Source organism: Pelophylax lessonae (assembly GCF_965119305.1).
Source record: "Pelophylax lessonae genome assembly, chromosome: 7".
NCBI lineage: Eukaryota > Metazoa > Chordata > Amphibia > Anura > Ranidae > Pelophylax > Pelophylax lessonae.
In genome coordinates this window covers 51,574,582-51,593,672 of record NC_138774.1, presented here as the reverse complement: position 1 = coordinate 51,593,672, position 19,091 = coordinate 51,574,582, and the positions used below count along the sequence as shown (strand labels likewise).

The 19,091-nt window shown below is 42.5% G+C and overlaps 1 protein-coding gene across 1 annotated transcript in view; it reads left to right on the top strand.

The window, feature by feature from the left end:
* The window catches only part of RNF5 (ring finger protein 5), a 39,194-nt gene extending 34,524 nt beyond the window's left edge, over nt 1-4,670 (top strand). Inside the window, exons 5-6 of the mRNA XM_082262914.1 lie at nt 2,416-2,533; nt 4,051-4,670. Of these exons, the coding sequence (XP_082119040.1) occupies nt 2,416-2,533; nt 4,051-4,145 (213 nt within the window). The 3' untranslated portion in view covers nt 4,146-4,670. The remainder of the gene's footprint in view (nt 1-2,415; nt 2,534-4,050) is intronic.
* The last annotated feature ends 14,421 nt before the right edge of the window (nt 4,671-19,091 follow it).

Below are 19,091 nucleotides of genomic sequence, written 5' to 3'. Positions count from 1 at the left end.
ATATAATAACTACACTGGTCTCCTCTCCATAGAGCAGATTTTGGTTGCCTGTGTTGGAACTATATGGCCGGCCATAGATGGAATACATTTATTTTCTGCAACTACAGGTTGCAGGAAAGAAGTTTGCTCGATTCCCCCATCAACAGAGACAGTGCTGAGGTGGGAATCCCTCCTGCCAGGCCATTGTCTTCCACGCAGGGGGAAGACAGTGATTATTGCTAGCAGCTATAGCAGCCACTAGTGATATTGCAAGAGAATCCCGCAGGCTGGTTGTACCCAAGCTGACCCATCAATCAACTTGGTACATTCAGCCTGACCATTAATGGTTCAAATCTCGACCAATTCCTGCTGAACCAGGCGAGATTCGAACCATGTAAGGACGGCCTAAGTTCCAATTTGCCACAGAGTCCGATTTGCAATCATATTAGGAAGTAAAAATACACCCGTGTCCTCCTTCTTTTCTTTTTTTTTTTTTTTTTTTTTTTTTTTTTCTTTTTTCCCCATTCTTCAGCAGGAAATCCAAGTTTAAGTAATATCTACTACTTTTTTATGTACCCAATGTCACAGTTCCTATCCTCCATTTTACATGTTGTTTCTAAAAGTATTGACTTGATTTGACTCGCATCTATGTAAGAAATGAAGGACTTGATTCTGCTTGTTGGCACACACATTCTATGCCCTCCCCTGCATGCATTAATGATCACTCACTGCATCTGGCACATATATTCTAGCTGTCCTATAGATTGTCTGTAAATGAAATTGTTTCAAGAAACAGGAATTTTTCTTTTGGACTTCACTTTGTTTCTGTATGCCTCTCTGATGGCACAACATCCTTCCTCTTTCTTTTTGTTTCGACTTATTTTTATTTAGGTTTAGCGCAACTCTGCTACTAAAATATAAAGGTTAATAAAGGTGTCCCTGGCAAAGAATTAAAGCGGAGTTCCAGCCACAGAAAACAAATTTCAATGAACATACCCCCGGGACAGTCAGGGCTAGTACATTCCACAATGGCTAGCCTCTGATCTGTCCCGGTTCGCACTTACCTTTTAGAAGAAATACTCACCTTTTAAAATTTCTTCTCCAGCGTTGCCATCTCTGTTGTGGGCAGCTGAAGCCGGCGCGATCCTCTTCCGTGTCTTCTTCTCCCAGAATGCGCCTGCACCGGCCCCTCTCGTCACTTCCGGTGCGGCGCCGCATTCCTCCACAGCTTCTGGGCATGCCCAGAAGCGGTTTAGCAGGGAATGCGGCATCGCACCAGAAGTGACTAGAGGGGCCGGTGCAGGCGCATTGATTCCTGGGAGCGATGACGTTCAGCTCCCAGGAATCATTGCAAAGCGGAAGTGATGGCGCGGGCCGTGCGGCCGAGGGAGGAAGTGGAAGAGAGGTGAGTATTTTCTTTCTTCAATTACAAGGTAAGTAAAAAAAAAAAAAAAAATCCTAACTACCCATTTCTGTTTCAGGTGACCTATAGCAAGCGGATGGCCCAAAATCGACTATGTCGATTTTGTGGCCGGAACTCCGCTTTAAGTAAGTACTTGGTGCCTGAAGACTCTTCAGAAACATACACTTCCAGGAGTGTCTACTCTCTCCCCTGCTGCACTCAGTGGTTTCTCCTACCAACCCTCATGTCACTACTGTGTCCTGTACTGATTTAGGGGTCGGCAGGAACAACCACTGAGTTCAGCAGGGGACACAAAGGGTCAACACTCCTGGAAGTGTTGATCTCTGTAGAGCCTTTAGCTTCAGTTTTTATTTTACAGCTGGGTGAGTAGCAGGAGAGGTAAGGATTTACTAGGGGAAGCACTTAAATACTACTAAGTATTTAGTAGTACACAGCACTGAGGTCCTTGGTTCAAATCTCGGCCAGGACACTTCCTTTAGATGCTCCAGCTTTCTCCCACACTCCAAAAACCTTGCTGGTAGGTTGAGTCTCCTGTCTAAAATTGGCTCTATAGTATTCTACCAAGCACGCCCCAACACCAGTTTGAGGAGTGGTTTGAGTCCCCAGGGAGAAAAGCGCTATGGAAATACAAATTATTAATAATCACATTGTAGCTAATTATGCTGTCTTCTTTACAGGGGTCAGTTCTATTTCAGCAATCTGTTCACGATTTGTTTTAGACATTGTACACTACACAATGTACAAGCTTTGGGTTATAAAAAGAAACTAATTTCCGGAACTATAACAAATTTAGAAAGTCTGCACCAAGCATTTATGATTCTGGGTATAACGCTTGGCTCTGACTTCGCAGCACTGCTTGCAATCAGTAACTTTTGCTTTGACTTTGCTATGTATAAAAAGCCCTGATGTGCCTTGAAGGGGGTATCTTGTCTCTTTCCTAGATAGCAGCATTTTGATTTAAATACCTTGTGATGATTCCAGAATGACAACCATGTAATATGCTCTGTACACAGGGTGTTCCAGGGTTCACAGACACTGGCTTCCACATGTCCTTTGGCATCGGAGCATTCCCTTTTGGATTTTTTACTACAGTCTTTAACACTAATGACTTCCAGTCAGCACCACGTGTAGGTAAGTACATCTACAGCTAAGCCACTGATGACAGCCAGTAACAGACTGCTGTACAAACACCACTGCTCTCTGTGCAGGCTGCTGCTGCCAACCTTTTTGCTGGTGCAGAGAGAATTAGAGTTCTGTGAACAGTAAAGCGAGCCATACACACATTGATTGCTCTCATTTAGATGCATTAAAACAAAAGATGTGCAAAGTGTTTAGAAAACAGCCACAGCCTGAGTAAAGCAGCCTGTGCCTTGCCAGCATGATATTGTAGAGAGAGACTCTCTGAGACGAAGCAATAGTCTCTCTGTAAAGGTCTGAGCTCTCCAATCAGTAGAGAGCTAGGATAGTTTTGCACCTGGTTCTTTTAATTTTAAAATCTTTTATGTCGACAGGGCCACCCACGGCTTGAATTTCACCCAAAATTCTAGCTGTGTATGGCTAGCTTAAAGCGGAGTTCCGGCCTCAAATACCTTTAACTAAAAATACCCCTATAATACTAATCCATCGCCCTTTACAGAACCACTATTCTCATACTTACAAGGTGTACAGTATTGGATTTTAGTCAAAATCTTACTTTTAAACACGCTGTCTGGGCACGGCCATCTTAGACATGGGCATCTGAAGCCACAGTGTAATCTGCTGTGTCCTTCTTCCTGATTCCAGGGAGTGTTCTGGGAGTTCTTCCTGATTCCAGCCTCCTGGGAGTGATGACAAACAGCTCCCAGGATGCAATGCAAAGGCGGAAGTGATGTCGGTGGCCGTGGCCACAGTGCGGGGAGGAGCAGGAAGTATAATCAAAAATGCCCTGAAAATAAGGTAAGGGACCCCCGAAAAAAATGAAAATGCCCAATTGTTGATCAGCATAGCGAGCGCTCCAGGAATCACTAAAGTTGCAAAATAGGCCGGAACTCCACTTTTTAACATCCTACAGGCCTGGGGAGTCGCCTGACAAGTCGCCCCAGTGTGAACCAGCTCTCACTGTATACAGAGTTCTGTGTGTTTTTAAACACAGTACTCTGTGATTGGACACAGCAGATCAGTGGGTTTCAGTCAAAACCATTGGCTGAAACCTGCTGCCAAACTTGTGCTGTGTCCAATCACAGCTCAAATTTGCAGGGGGCATGTGCATGTGTGCCCCAAACCCAGGAGCAAGTCGACAACGTACGTGTACGTTGCCATGCATGCACCTGCTGCTCGTTCACAGTATATTTGCTGTGAGTGGTCAGCAGGTGCTTAAGAAATGAACTCTGATCAAGGCCTACCTTAGCCAGGCTATAGAGGAGTTGAAAACCGCATGTTCTGTCGATGGAAAAATGAATATGGCACATATGATTGTGCCATCATTTTTGTTTTTCGAAACAAAATCCACCATGTTGGAACGTTTCATTCGGTTTTCGACTCGCCTGTGGCCTTCCTTACATGTTGTCACCTACCTGATTTGTTGCTCGGAAGGACAGACTATCCTCAGTTGTAGAGGAGCTCCGGTCTCAGATTGTTGATTTTCTTCCTTGGTCTCTTCTCATTTGTAGATACCGGCCTCCCCCAGGGAAGGATGTTTGGGTTACCCGACTCTCTCTTCCTCATCATCGCTGCCTTCTTCTTTCTTTGGTTAATCAGCGTGTGAAGCCTGCGAGCGACTTTCCGACTCGCCAGCTGTAAGGCCTTATAGCCATCCACAGTGCATCATCAATCAGAGTCGCCACTGAGCCACTCGTCATCCATCCCCTGTAAACACTCCCTTTGGTTCAGGCGGTTTTTACTCCATATATCCCCACTCCAAATCCATCTTCTCTTTTTCTACGGCACTTTATTACGATCCACTCCAGTGACGAGTCACATTTGTAACCGTTAAATTTTTATTTGAAGATTTGTAAGTAGCCCCCTTCTGTTTTTTGCACATTGTAAATGTTTGAGATGAAAAATCCTGAAGATCCAGGATAACTGTCTGTGGACACGTGATATGATTCATTTCTCTATGGTGGACACGTCCCCGCTTCTTCCACTTCCAGGAGTATCACCTTCTTTAATTAAAGGATCATCCATCCTAGGACTGTCCAGCTTGTTTAGGTCCAGCAGGTTTTAGGGCTGCTAATAAGCGCATTGGGTAGCAGAAAAATAAAATGGTGATTAAATGGGAAGTGTGATGGACAATGTTTAAGTGTATTTCTTTCCCCCATCCCCTATTGTGATACAATGTTTTTTTTTTTTTTTTTTTTTTTTGTAGAAACCTTTGCGGCAAAAAAATGTGTGTGTGTGTTAAAATCTGCTGAGAGCTGCTTACACCTAACACATTTCCATCTACATGTTTAGTCCTAAATAAATCAAAATATTGTGTCGTGCTGACCTTCCTAAACAAAAAAAAAAAAAATATATATATATATATATATATACATAACTAGTGTGGTCAGAATACTGTATATGACTCCTGTGCAAAAATATCTATTACGATCATAGCATGCTTTGACTAAACATCATTTATCATGCCCCAAAAGGGTGATGTCAGTATGCCCCTCCCCTACGCGTTACGTCACAGGGTCAGGTGGCTTCCTCAGGTGGATGAGAATCATACAAGGAAGAGAACTGCATGAAGAGAAATCACTATTTGAAAGCCCGTTTTTGGTATTTATTTTTGGATTATAATTTGGATCGCACTGGATTATTGAGGACTGTATTTTGGCATTGCACCATTCTGTTTAGTAGTACATTCACCTTTTTGGGACATGATAAAGATTGTTTAATCTAAGCATGACATGATAGTAAAAATAGATATTTCTCTTTCGGTCACTGACAGACACAGTTCCAAGTCTTCAGACCATTGGGTGTTTCTTCCTCAGACAAAACTTCTGAAGCAATAAGATACTGTTCGGCTCCTGTGTCCAACCATCGATTATCACCCTATAGCTTCGTAAGTTTTGTCTGAGGAAGAAGCACCCAATGGTCTGAAGATTTGAAGCTGTGTCCGTCAGAGAAAAGGATTTTTGCGGTAAGACAAAAATCCAGTTTTTTGCACAGGAGTTATATTTTTTGTTTAAGACGGTCAGCGGGACACAATATTCTGATTTTTTTATTTTTTTTTAAATTATTCTTTCTCTTGTTATAAAACACAAACATATCAGACTTGTATTTCTCAAATGATCCTATGTATTAGGGGTTGACTGATTATTGGCAAAGCCGATTATCGGAGGGCCGATATTCACTTACCGATATATCGGTATCGGCCCTCGGAACTGGCCTATATTAGTGTATGTAATATTCGTGTATGTAAAATCCTAGCATCCACTATTAGTGTTTTTTTATAATGTCCAGTGTGTGTTTTTTGTAATCTAATAGTGGGAAATACCTTCATTACATCGCTGCTCGGCCCTTCCATGACCCCCAGCTGTCAGGGGGGGGGGGGGGGGGAGAGAGAAGGACAGCAGAGCGGAGATGTAACGGAAGGTATTTCACACTATTCTAATCTAATACCCGGCACTTCTGTGTACATTGCAGAGGGGGAGGGGCTGAGATCCTCCTCTGACAGCTATGAGAGGAGAAAACCGCAGAGTGGGAGATTAGCGAGGGCAGCCCGGAGCAGCGATGTAATGAAGGTATTTCCCACTATTCTATTACAGAAACACACACTGGACATTATATAAAACACTAATAAAGTGGATTCTAGGATTTTAATGACACTAAACTAGGTTCACACGGGATTCCTGGCAGGCAGGGAGGTAAGGGAAGACCGCACATTACAGCTAAAAGACCTACCCCACATGTTCAGTACCAGATTTGTGTCAAAAATTTTCTTTATCTTTCAAAACTTTAAATGTACAAAATATCGGCCCATATAGGCCGATACTTAGTGACCAAAATATCAGTATCGGCCCTGAAAAAATCATAACTGACATTTGGGCGGCTATGCAACGCTTTACTCAAATTAGACTTTATATAATTTTTTTTAACTACGACTGGTGTTAAAAATGTAAAAACTGAAGCTGCATGGTACTTTTAAAGCTTCAACAACGCTTGCTGAAAGTGCTGCACATAACATTTTCAAAGCTATCACAATGCTCTTAGCTAAGCTGAAGCTGGCAAAAGAAAGTTTTACTTTCGCCAAGAGAGCAGGTGATTTGCTGAAGCCAGTGTGACAAAGATCTTAATGCCATGAAATAAAAGAGAACATATTGGGGTTGATTTATTAACGGCCCATAGCCTGTGCACTTTGCCAGTGCAGTTGCTCCAGAGCTTAGTAAATAAGGCAAAGCATCACTTTCCAAAGAATACCCAATCCTATGCAAGAAAAATTAAAAAACAGCATTTTTGCTTGCCTATGATTGGATGTTGAAAGTCACCAGAGTTTCCCCTCTTTTACTAAGCTGTGGAGCAACTGAACTTTGTAGAATGCAACTGCACCTTGCAAAGTGTACAGTCTATTTGCTTTTAGTAAATCAACCCCTCTGTCTCCATGTTAATTGAGAGAAAGTCCTCAGATACATGGGAGGGGTGAGAAGCAAAAGGATTTTAACCCCTACAATCATGTTCTCCAATTCTTGTCCAGCTGTATCTGGTGGTACATCCCATCCCAATCACATGTTGAATGTTACATTTCCAGTACAGTATGACATATACAACATTCCTAGTGCTACTATTCATGGTGTGAAAGAATGGAAAAGCATTGCTGGACACCACCGAATGTAATACTTTAGTATTCACATACCCAAATCCGCCGGTCCCCACACTGCATTTAAAGGAGTCCGGTATTGAAAGCCAAGTCATCCTACTCCTAAAGGTATTCTTAAAGGAAGAAGATGACCACTTAGACCCCAGAGTTGGTGATCTTCAGTTGGCAAATCTGAAACCATCCTTCAGTACCCCATGCAGCTGCCTATTGGCATATAAAATTGGAAGATTCCCCCTAATCTTCTCTACAATTTTACTATGTTCCTTTGAAAGATTGGTGACCAAAGTCAGTATATTGTCGAATTTATTGGACAATCTGTGACTGGCTACGAGTTCTTTTCTCTTTCTGTTAAATGCTTGTTGTCTTAAGTGGGGTAAACACAAGTAGAAGATCTGCTGAAAATTCCCGTCCGAGGTAAAAATCATACGATTTTCGGCTAGTGTGTACACAACTTTCAGTAGCTGAAGCCGACATTTTCAATGAAAAAAAAAACGGAGGGACAAACACCAAAATTTTTATCGTCCGTCCCCAGACGACCAATTTTCGTTTAATGTGTATGCAGTACATCCATGAAAAATCGGATACGGATACAAAAGACCGCGCATGATCTGAAGTTGCCGACGACCCAGAAGTCTAGGAACAAATGTCCCAAAAAAAATATTGGACGAGAAATTTCGTGAACATTATGCACTGTCTACTAAAAACGGTTACGAGCGCTGAGCATGAGAGAGAAAAATTGGAGGATATTTGTTCCGATTTCCGTCAAGTGTGTACGGGCCTTTATTTTAGTGATGGAACACTCCAGGTAACCTCTTTCTGATAAGAGCCCATGTTAGTGGCCTTCACTTCAAATAAGTCATCAGTGTACCAGTTATAACTGGCCTTAATAATGTCATGCATAGGAATCGTGTGTGTTGGGTGACAACTGCTAGCTTTAGGGGTGGAATTACCTGCTGAAGGTTTGTAGTAAATGGTGCTCCATACCAGGGGAGTTTCTACTACTCTCTTGTTTTTTTTTTTCTTGTTTGATGATACTTATTGATAATCCTTTTTTTTTTTTTATTGCTTTTAACCACATCCCGCCCGCCCTATAGCAAATTGACGGCGGGATTGTGGTTGTATTATCCTGTCCAATCACGGCTGGTCACATAGTAAACAGGAAGAGCCGTTGATCGGCTTTCCTTAGTTCGTGCCTGACAGGCACGAGTAAAGGAGCGCCGATCGGTGGCTCCCCTGACAGGGGGGGGGGGGTCGGCACTGGTAATCAGATCATTGATTACCAGTACAGACCCTCGGGGGGGGGGGGGTGCCACTAGAACCACCAGGGATGCCCACCTATGACCCCAGGGATGCCCACTATGGCCACCAGGGATGGCAATCAGGGCTCAGGGAGCCCCCCATTGCCCTCCCCATCAGTGCTGCCCGCCAGTGCCCTCCCTATCAGTGCTGCCCACCAGTGCCCATCATTGCCAGCTATCAGTGTCGTCCACCAGTGTCCATTATTGCCCACCAGTGCCACCTATCAGTGCCCGTCAGTGCCGCATTTCATATTAATCCATACATCATATAAAGTATAAAAAAGTTTGAACAAGAAGAAGCCCAGGTTCACAAGGAGGCTGTTTTGAGATCGTACAAGTTCAGCTGAACTCTCATGATTTCAAGCCGGGATTTCAGTCTGACTTCGGGGGCAATTTCACAGATATCTGTGCGGATTCCTACACAGACGTCTATGGAAATTCACCCTCCGAAGTTGGCAAAAGTAGTACAGAAACTACTTTTGGGAATCGGTGTGGCGTCGCCCCGATTCGGACAGTGCAATTGCCCCCAATGTCAAATCGGACCAATGTGAACGTGGGCTAAACATATTTCTATGTTGTAGAAAAAAAAAAAAAACAATTTTAGGAGGGAAATTAAATTGTGGCTGTTGCAATTTTTTATGTCAAAATTACAATATTGCAGCGCTCAATAATCAATAAAAAAATTGTATACAATGAAAAATCTTATAGAATTCATCCATGTGAAAGTTCAATAAAGTGTCCCAGTGCTGAGATGATAAGCGGTAGTCACTCGTCAATGTTATCCTCCACCGTATAGATAAAATTCGCACTCACCAGAACTGTATGCTGTCTAAATTATAGGACTGCAATAGCGTAGAAATCTGTTGATGCCTTTATCTTGGAAAACATGATGGTCGGAGTAACCCCTGCAGGAATCTTCCTCCAAATGGTTGAGAGTCTCAATATACTGTACCACATATATGAATCCAAATGAAAAACTCATATTGTAGTATGAATATGTATAAAAATTTAATAAAAAAACGCAAATACAAATGAAACACTGACCAGTGCAACGTAAAAACAGGATCCAATGATCAAATTCAAATACAAGGAGCAAACATTAACTGATCACTCGCATCATAAGCCACCACATCAAGATATTAGAGTTGGTGGTTGGACCTCAGCCATGTATCTGTAGCTCTACGGCCGTTTCGCGTCATCAGGAGATTTTTTATGTCACACAATATTTGTGCAGCGGTTTATCAGACGCAACTTTTAAGGAAAAAATACACAAATTAATTTTAGTGCACACAAATACAAAATAATGTCACATTTTTTGTTAAAATATAAAAATTATAAATGTATCAAGATATACAATTGCGCACGCTTGGTAAATAGAGACAAACTACACTACCTAAAATTTTCCATAGATGACGCTTTAAAAATCTTTACAGGTTTTCAGTTTAGAGTTATTTGCAAATTTCGGTCCTTAAATTATTGCTCTCACTCTGACATTCGAGGCGATACCTTGTGTGGTACAATCGCTCTTTGTGTGTGCATGCCGCACCTACGCGCATGTTTGCATATCTGTGTGTGCAGTATTGGGGTGCTTACATTTTTTTTTATTTTTTTTTAAATAATATGCCTTTATTGAAATTTTCATCATAGAACTTTGTAGAAACTTACAAAAAGAGGAAGAGAAAAAAAGTAAAAATTAGAAAAAGTAAAAAGCAAAAAAAAAAAAAAAAACCCAATACAATTCACAACATAAAGATTTACATTATAATGATATACAGTACCTATAGATCTTAACATAAATTGCCATAAGAAAAAAAAATTGCAAATATACGTTAACCACTTAAGCCCCGGAGGATTTGGCTGCTCAAAGACCAGGGCCTATTTGCCTATTTTGCGATTTTGGCACTGCGTGAATTTAACGGACAATTGCGCGATCATGCGACTCTGTACCCAAATGAAATTGACGTCCTTTTTTTCCCCACAAACAGGGCTTTCTTTTGGTGGTATTTGATCACCTGTGCGATTTTTATTTTTTGTGCTATAAATAAAAAAAGAGCGTCAATTTTGCAAAAATAACAATATTTTTCACATTTTTTTTTATATGAAATTCCCCCAAAAAAATGTAAAAATCAAAATTTTTTAACATTTTAGGCCAATTTGTTTTCTGCTACATATCTTTGGTAAAAAAAAATCGCAATAAGCATATTTTGATTGGTTTGCGCAAAAGTTATTGCGCTTACTAACTAAGGGAAAGATTTCTGTAATTTTTATTGTTTTTTTTTTTTAACTAGTAATGGCGATCTGCAAATTTTTTTTGCGGGACTGCGACATTGCGGTGGACAGATCGGACCCCTGACTGACATTTTTTGACACTTTTGGGGAGACCAGTGACATTACTACAGTAATCAGTGCTATACATATGCACTGTTACTGTAAAAATGACACTGGCAGGGAAGGGGTTAACTTTATTAGAGATCAAGGGGTTAAGTGTGTCCCTAGGGGCGTGATTCTAACTGTAAAGGGGTGTGGCTTTTGATGTAACCACAGAGACATATGATCGTACATAGCAGGATCGTATGATCTCTGCTGTTACACCAGGGAGAGTGACAGACGGCTTTGTTTACATCAGCCGTCTGCCTTTCTCCCTCTCCAGCGGGAGATCGCGAGTGACCGGCGGACATAATGCAGGGGTCCAGGATGGTTAATGTACATAGTGCAGGGGTCCAGGGTGGGTAACGCACATAATGCAGGGGTCGGGAGTGGTAACGCACATAGTGTAGATGCCTGGGGTGGGTAATGCACATCATGCAGATGTCCGAGGTTGTTAAGGTATATAGTGCAGGGGTCCAGGGTGGGTAATGTACATAATAGAGGGGTCCGGGATGGATAACACATAATTCCGGGGTCTGGGGTGGGTAACGTATACAGTGCAGGGGTCCAGGGTGAGTAACATATAGGGGTCCTGGAGACTAATAGAGGATGGGAATTGGGTGGTGGCTTAAGCCCCGTACACACGTACCGATTGTCGGCCACAAATATTCGGCCGCCGACCGATTGGCCGATTGTAGGCTTGTTAGTAAATGCCGACAGCGCATTTTCGGCCGAACAGAATCTGTTGTGCAGACTTTAAAATATTTGTTGGCCGTCACCAGAACGGCCGATTGTTCGCCAGTCAGTACAGAATTCGGCCGACAATCAGCAGATTTGCAAGACTGGGCATGCTCAGAAAAGAAAAAAGACAAGGAAAGTTAACCATCACATGACATCACTTCTGCAGTCGGCTGTTGTTGGCCGACAAAATTCGTGTGCAGTCTTTTGCAGTTTTCAACCGAGAGGACAGCCCTGGACAAAAGACGGCCGATCGTTCGGCCGACGATCGCTACGTGTGTACGGGGCTTTTGTTTTCAAAAAAGAGGTGGATCCAAAACAAGCAAGGAATTTATCTTTTTTTCTGAAAATTCCATGTAAAGAAACCCTGGCCTATGGAAGGAACTGAATATTTAGCCTAAGGGCTCGTTTACCCTTGTAGTGGTAAAAGCAGATGGTTGAGCTGTGGTTTTCCTCCCCCTTGACCACCCACATAAACAAAGCAATGCAGTCGCTCAGGGCTATAACCATGCCACAGCCACATTGTTTTGCTTTGCAAGCTATGCAGTGGAAGAATGTCCTTACATGATGTCTCCAGCTTCCAAGCATAGCTCAATGCACTGTTTAATTGGGCAGCTATGTGGCAAATGAGGTTTAATGTTGATAAATGTAAAGTTATGCACTTGGGGGCTAAGAATATGCATGCATCATACATACTAGGGGGGAGTACAACTGGGGGAATCAATGGTGGAGAAGGATCTTGGTGTTCTGGTAGATCATAAGCTTAATAATAGTATGCAATGCCAAGCTGCAGTTTCCAAAGGATAAAGTCCTTTCTTTAATTAGGAGAGGTATGGAATCCAGAGAGAGAGATATTATTCTGCCCCTGTACAAATCATTAGTATGACCTCATCTGGAATATGTAGTTCAGTTTTGGGCAACAGTTCACAAAAAGGATATCAAGGAACTGGAGAAAGTGCAGAGAAGGGCAACCAAACTCATAAGAGGCACGGAGGAGCTCAGCTATGAGGAAAGATTAAAGGAACTGTGTGATGGAACTGTCCAGCACCCAGCTTGGGTGCCTCTGTCAAGATAAAGCTTCCTCAGTCTGGAACCAGGTATTATAGCTGAATATTGCACCCAAGATACACTAGCTTAGGTGAAAACTGGAACTCAAACTCCCTTTATTGTAAATTGACACAGAAAATGTACCATGCAAGACCAGATAAGAAGTTGGTCACATTATCCTAACCATTGCAAACTGTAGACAGCACATCTAAGGAGCAGCCAACATAAACAGTATGCTAATCCACATCTAGCAACCAATAGCTGACAGTGATCTAATTAACAATTAGTCACATAAACAAACCTATGTGCCCAGACTGTTCGGCACCCAGCCAACAACCCTAGATACGCAAAGTACATTACACATTACCATAAGCATGAACACAACATCCCACAATGGTTCAATAACAAAGTAAAGTGGTCACAAATGAATCACACCTCCAAGAGATGAGCAGACAGACAGAATCAATAAGTGACTCAGTTACCAATGGGAATGCACACCTAGGGGGAACACAATGGGAGAGATATACTTAACAATAAACACATAACATCGTAATAAACAGACTATAGCAGAAGACCCCAGAATCAGGTTGGTTTGAGTTGATTATATTAACATCTGCTTTGAGTCTCATGGTCTAAAGTAGTCATTGCTGGTTTGGGCAGAAAGGACCCAAATCTGTATCCCTTGCCTAGATTCCCAAAGTCTGTGTGTTTCGGGGAGACAATTCCAGCATCCGAAGCAAGACTACTCCAAGGGTCCCCCAGGCACACACCTCCTACCAATAGAGCCCCCTAAAAAGCCAAGGCCCATAGTCAGTAGGTAAGAGGCTGCCCTGCAGTCCCCTCCAAAAGCCCCTGCCCTGGTTGGATCTGTCACAAACTGAATGTATTCTCTCTTGAGAAGAGGAGATTAAGGGGGGATATGATCAACATGTATAAATACATAAATGGTCCATATAGTGAACTTGGTGTTGAGTTATTCACTTTAAGGTCCTCATGGAGGAAAGGCTTCTTCACAGTAAGAGCTGTGAAAATGTGGAATAGACTCCCTCAAGAGCTGGTTCTGGCCATCTCTTGATTGTTTTACCGTCTTCATGACGGCACCGTAGCCAAATGACGTCTTCAGCACGGAAGCACATTGCCAGGTGGGTGTCTATTGGTATCCTCCCATAATCGTGCTTCTCGTGCGACCCCCTGCGGCATGCATCGGCAGTAATCTGTGATCGCTGTGTCCTTTAGACACAGCTGATTACCAATCAGGGTAAAGAGCCAATCACAGTGGCTCTTTACCATGTGACCAGCTGTGTCCAATCACAGCTGATCACAATGTGGACATGATTTGCTGGTTATTGGGGGAAGAGAGGAGAGCTGATCAGCAGCAATCCACACAGGGGACATCTACACTGATCATTAGTGTCCTTATTTTCAGTGCGGCCCCATCAGTGAAAGAGATATATTACTTATTTACAACATTTATAACAGAAACTAAGAAAACCTTTTTTTTTTTTTTCATGATTTTTGGTCTTTTTTTTGTTTGTTCAGCAAAAAATAAAAAACTCAGTGACGATTAAATACCACCAAAAGAAAGCTCTATATGTCTCAAAAAAATATATAAAAATTTCATATGGGTACAGTGTTGCATGACCGCGCAATAGTCATTTAAATTGCGACAGTGCTGAAAGCTGAAAATTGACCTGGGCAGGAAGGGGTTAAGGTGCCCAGTAGGCAAGAGGTTAAAAAAGTCCTGGATTCTTTCCTAAATGTACATAATATTACTGGATACTAATATTTATAAGTAACGTTGATCCAGGGAATATCCAATTGCCTCTCGGGGATCTGGAAGGAATTTTTTCCTCCGCAGCAGCAATTTGGTTAATGCTTTATGGGGGGGGGGGGGGGGGTTGCCTTCCACTGGATCAGATGAGGGTATTGAATAGTGTATATGGAGGTTTTCTGTTTCAGTGTGTTTTTTTTTTTTGCTTTTTTGCTTTTTTTTTTTTTTTTTGGTTGAACTGGATGGACTTTCCTGTCTTTTTTCAATCAGATTACCTATGTAACTATGCAACTGCAGCAAAACTTAAGCGGCATGTCAAAGTTGGCAGGCACTACCGCCGACTAATGCGACCCATTTAATTGATTGAATCACTTGTGCATAACCGTCAAATAGCAGAGCTCAGTTATAGAGAGGAATGCAAATGACTTCAGGCTTTGTAATTCGGTACTGTTATGCACATTTAAACCAAAGGAGACAATGAGGTCAGGTGGTAACAGGGTACTATCAGACTTCAGTACTAAAATGGACAAATATGCATCCATCATAAGTATGCCTGCAATGCTAATAATAAATATATATATATATATATATATACATACAGTGCTTTGCGAAAGTATTCGGCCTCCTTGAACTTTTCGACATATTGCCACATTTCAGGCTTCAAACATAAAGATATAAAACTGTAATTTTTTGTAAAGAATCAACAACAAGTGGGACACAATCATGAAGTGGAACGAAATTTATTGGATATTTCAAACTTTTTTAACAAATAAAAAACTGAAAAATTGGGCGTGCAAAATTATTCAGCCCCCTTAAGTTAATACTTTGTAGCGCCACCTTTTGCTGCGATTACAGCTGTAAGTCGCTTGGGGTATGTCTCTATTAGTTTTGCATATTGAGAGACTGAAATTTTTGCCCATTCCTCCTTGCAAAACAGCTCGAGCTCAGTGAGGTTGGATGGAGAGCGTTTGTGAACAGCAGTTTTCAGTTCTTTCCACAGATTCTCGATTGGATTCAGGTCTGGACTTTGACTTGGCCATTCTAACACCTGGATATGTTTATTTGTGAACCATTCCATTGTAGATTTTGCTTTATGTTTTGGATCATTGTCTTGTTGGAAGACAAATCTCCATCCCAGTCTCAGGTCTTTTGCAGACTCCATCAGGTTTTCTTCCAGACTGGTCCTGTATTTGGCTCCATCCATCTTCCCATCAATTTTAACCATCTTCCCTGTCCCTGCTGAAGAAAAGCAGGCCCAAACCATGATGCTGCCACCACCATGTTTGACAGTGGGGATGGTGTGTTCAGAATGATGAGCTGTTGCTTTTACGCCAAACATAAAGTTTTGCATTGTTGCCAAAAAGTTTGATTTTGGTTTCATGTGACCAGAGCACCTTCTTCCGCATGTTTGGTGTGTCTCCCAGGTGGCTTGTGGCAAACTTTAAACTACACTTTTTATGGATATCTTTAAGAAATGGCTTTCTTCTTGCCACTCTTCCATAAAGGCCAGATTTGTGCAGTATACGACTCATTGTTGTCCTATGGACAGAGTCTCCCACCTCAGCTGTAGATCTCTGCAGTTCATCCAGAGTGATCATGGGCCTCTTGGCTGCATCTCTGATCAGTCTTCTCCTCGTATGAGATGAAAGTTTAGAGGGACGGCCAGGTCTTCGTAGATTTGCAGTGGTCTGATACTCCTTCCATTTCAATATTATCACTTGCACAGTGCTCCTTGGGATGTTTAAAGCTTGGGAAATCTTTTTGTATCCAAATCCGGCTTTAAACTTCTCCACAACAGTATCTCGGACCTGCCTGGTGTGTTCCTTGTTCTTCATGATGCTCTCTGCGCTTTAAACGGACCTCTGAGACTATCACAGTGCAGGTGCATTTATACGGAGACTTGATTACACACAGGTGGATTCTATTTATCATCATTAGTCATATAGGTCAACATTGGATCATTCAGAGATCCTCACTGAACTTCTGGGTTTCAGTGCAGAGTTTGCTGCACTGAAAGTAAAAGGGGCTGAATAATTTTGCACACCCAATTTTTCAGTTTTTTATTTGTTAGCAAAGTCTGAAATATCCAATAAATTTCGTTCCACTTCATGATTGTGTCCCACTTGTTGTTGATTCTTCACAAAAAAATTACAGTTTTATATCTTTATGTTTGAAGCCTGAAATGTGGCAAAAGGTCGAAAAGATCAAGGGGGCCGAATACTTTCGCAAAGCACTGTATTTACCTTAGAACGAAGCCCCCGCAGCGGTGCCCGTACACCAGTGTCAGTGCTGGCATTTTCCCCTGAGTTTCTTCCGGGTTTGCGGGCTCCGGCACTGTGATTGGCTGGAGGCGCGATGACGTCACCCCTGCGCATGCGCGCCGGAGCTGCCGTTCACGGCATGGGGCTCGGAAAGAATGGCACTCGTGGTCATCCCTTCAGTGATGTCACTGGCTGCATGTCATGTAAATATCTCCTAAACGGTACTTGTTTATGAGATATGTACAGTACCTATAGGGAAGCCTTATTATATGCTTATCTATAGGAAAATGTTTGCAGAGGAAGTTTACTTCCTCTTTAATATAAGCCATGGTGACATTCCCCTCCCCCCACTTACCTGATTTACAGGGTGCTTCTCCCCTCAGCCTTTCTTCAAATTTGGCTCGGCTCTGTGATGGTCCATTTATGAATTGGAAGACTACAAGTCCCATCTGCCACCACAGCAGAGGAATGCACAGACCACAATGAAGCATGATGATGTCGCTGCAATTGTAGTCCATCCTTTACTCCTTCCAACCCCATAAGATTAGATCCGTACCTCCATACAGATGCAAACTGTACCCAAATGCAGGAGCCTGTGCACTGCACCTGTGACACACTGTTGGCAATTGCAAAATCCTGCAGGCCTGAATTTAAAAATTCTATAAAGGTGCATTTTTTATTTTATAAAGCGGAGTTCCACCTGATTATTTTTTTTTTTTTACTTGGAATCAATCCAATGCCCATGCTCATCTATTTTTAAAATGGCAAATAGTTTAGTTTTTTTTTCTTTAAAATACCTTTTTTTCCTTATTGTATGGAGCACTTCCGGCTCTGGCCGCCTAGGCGATGACGTAACTAGGCAATGACGTAACTAGGCGATGACGTAACTAGTCATCCCCGATTCCCATGGGATATCGCCATCATCTATCCCAGGAATCCATGAGAATCGCTTAATATCGGCTATACAACGGGGCGCCATTACTATAGCAACGTGTCAGGACTAAAGAGCACCGCACAGTGGCATTACTGCTCAGGCGCGAGATCGGGAGGTGCATGCTGGGTAGCCAGCTGCTCTGAATCCTGGAAATTAATACAAGAGGGATTCAGATGCCTACAACTGCAATTGATCCTGTCTGCTTTCGAGATCAAGTTCGTTTTAAATTATTTAAACATTAAATATAAAGGATAACATTAATGTCATTACCTAAACGTTGCATTTGAAGTGGACCCAATTGCGGCAGGATGTTTAAAAAGAAAAATTAATTGGGTGACTGGAACTCCACTTTATCCTCTTCAGCCCCGGAAGGTTTACCCCCCTTAACCACTTAAGCCCCGGAGGATTTGGCTGCTCAAAGATCAGGCCCTATTTTGCAATTCGGCACTGCGCGACTTTAATGGACAATTGCGGGGTCGTGCAAAGCTGTGCCAAAATAAAATTGACTTCCTTTTTTCCCACAAACAGAGCTTTCTTTTGGTGGTATTTGATCACCTGTGCGATTTTTACTTTTTGCGCTATAAACAAAAAAAGAGCAACAATTTTGAAAAAATAACAATATTTTTCAAATTTTTTTATATGAAATTCTCCAAAAAAATGTAAAAATCAAAATTTTTTTAACATTTTAGGCCAATTTGTTTTCTGCTACATATTTTTGGTAAAAAAAATCACAATAAGCGTATTTTGATTGGTTTGCACAAAAGTTATTGCGTTTACTAACTAAGGGAAAGATTTTTGTCATTTTTGTTGTTTTTTTTTTTTTTTTAACGAGTAATGGCGGCGATCTGCGATTTTTTTTGCGGGACTGCGACATTGCCTCTCTGATGCCCCGTAAAAAGGCTGCACCGCTTCTGCCACAGACATGTCTAAAGGATTCCTGGTGAAGAGAAGTAAAAAGTCTCCACCGCTGACCTACTGAGTGCAGAACGAAGACAAGGAGAGAGCACAGACCTCCCCCAGCATGGATGGTGTAAACTGTGTCTGAGCAGAGGCCGGTTCCATGCCCCACTGGAGACTCTTCTCCCCCAGGTAGCCCCAACCAAGCTGTCCCAGCTCCCCCCAACTGCCTGCTGATGGCCAGTTCGGGTACCTGGTGCCAAGCTTCAGCCTATAATGGGGGTCAGGAGGAGGCCAGGAAGAGGGGGGGGGGCCGAGTCACCGCACCATGGGCCTCCAGGTTTGTATTTGCCCCCTGGGCCAAAAGTTGCCAGTCAGCCCCTGAAGGCAGGGCAAGGAGCAACTGATCTTGACGCCCCCTTCTGATGTCAGAAAGGGACGTCGTGGGATCAAATTTACCTTCGGACTCAAGCCCCTGGTCTTTTTCCTACCTAGGAACACCCCTGAATAACAGTATTACCCCAGGAGCCCTGTAGGTGTCCTCGTTCTTGGCCGCCAGCCTCATCTTGGGGTCTATGGTCCCCCGCAGGGCTTGGA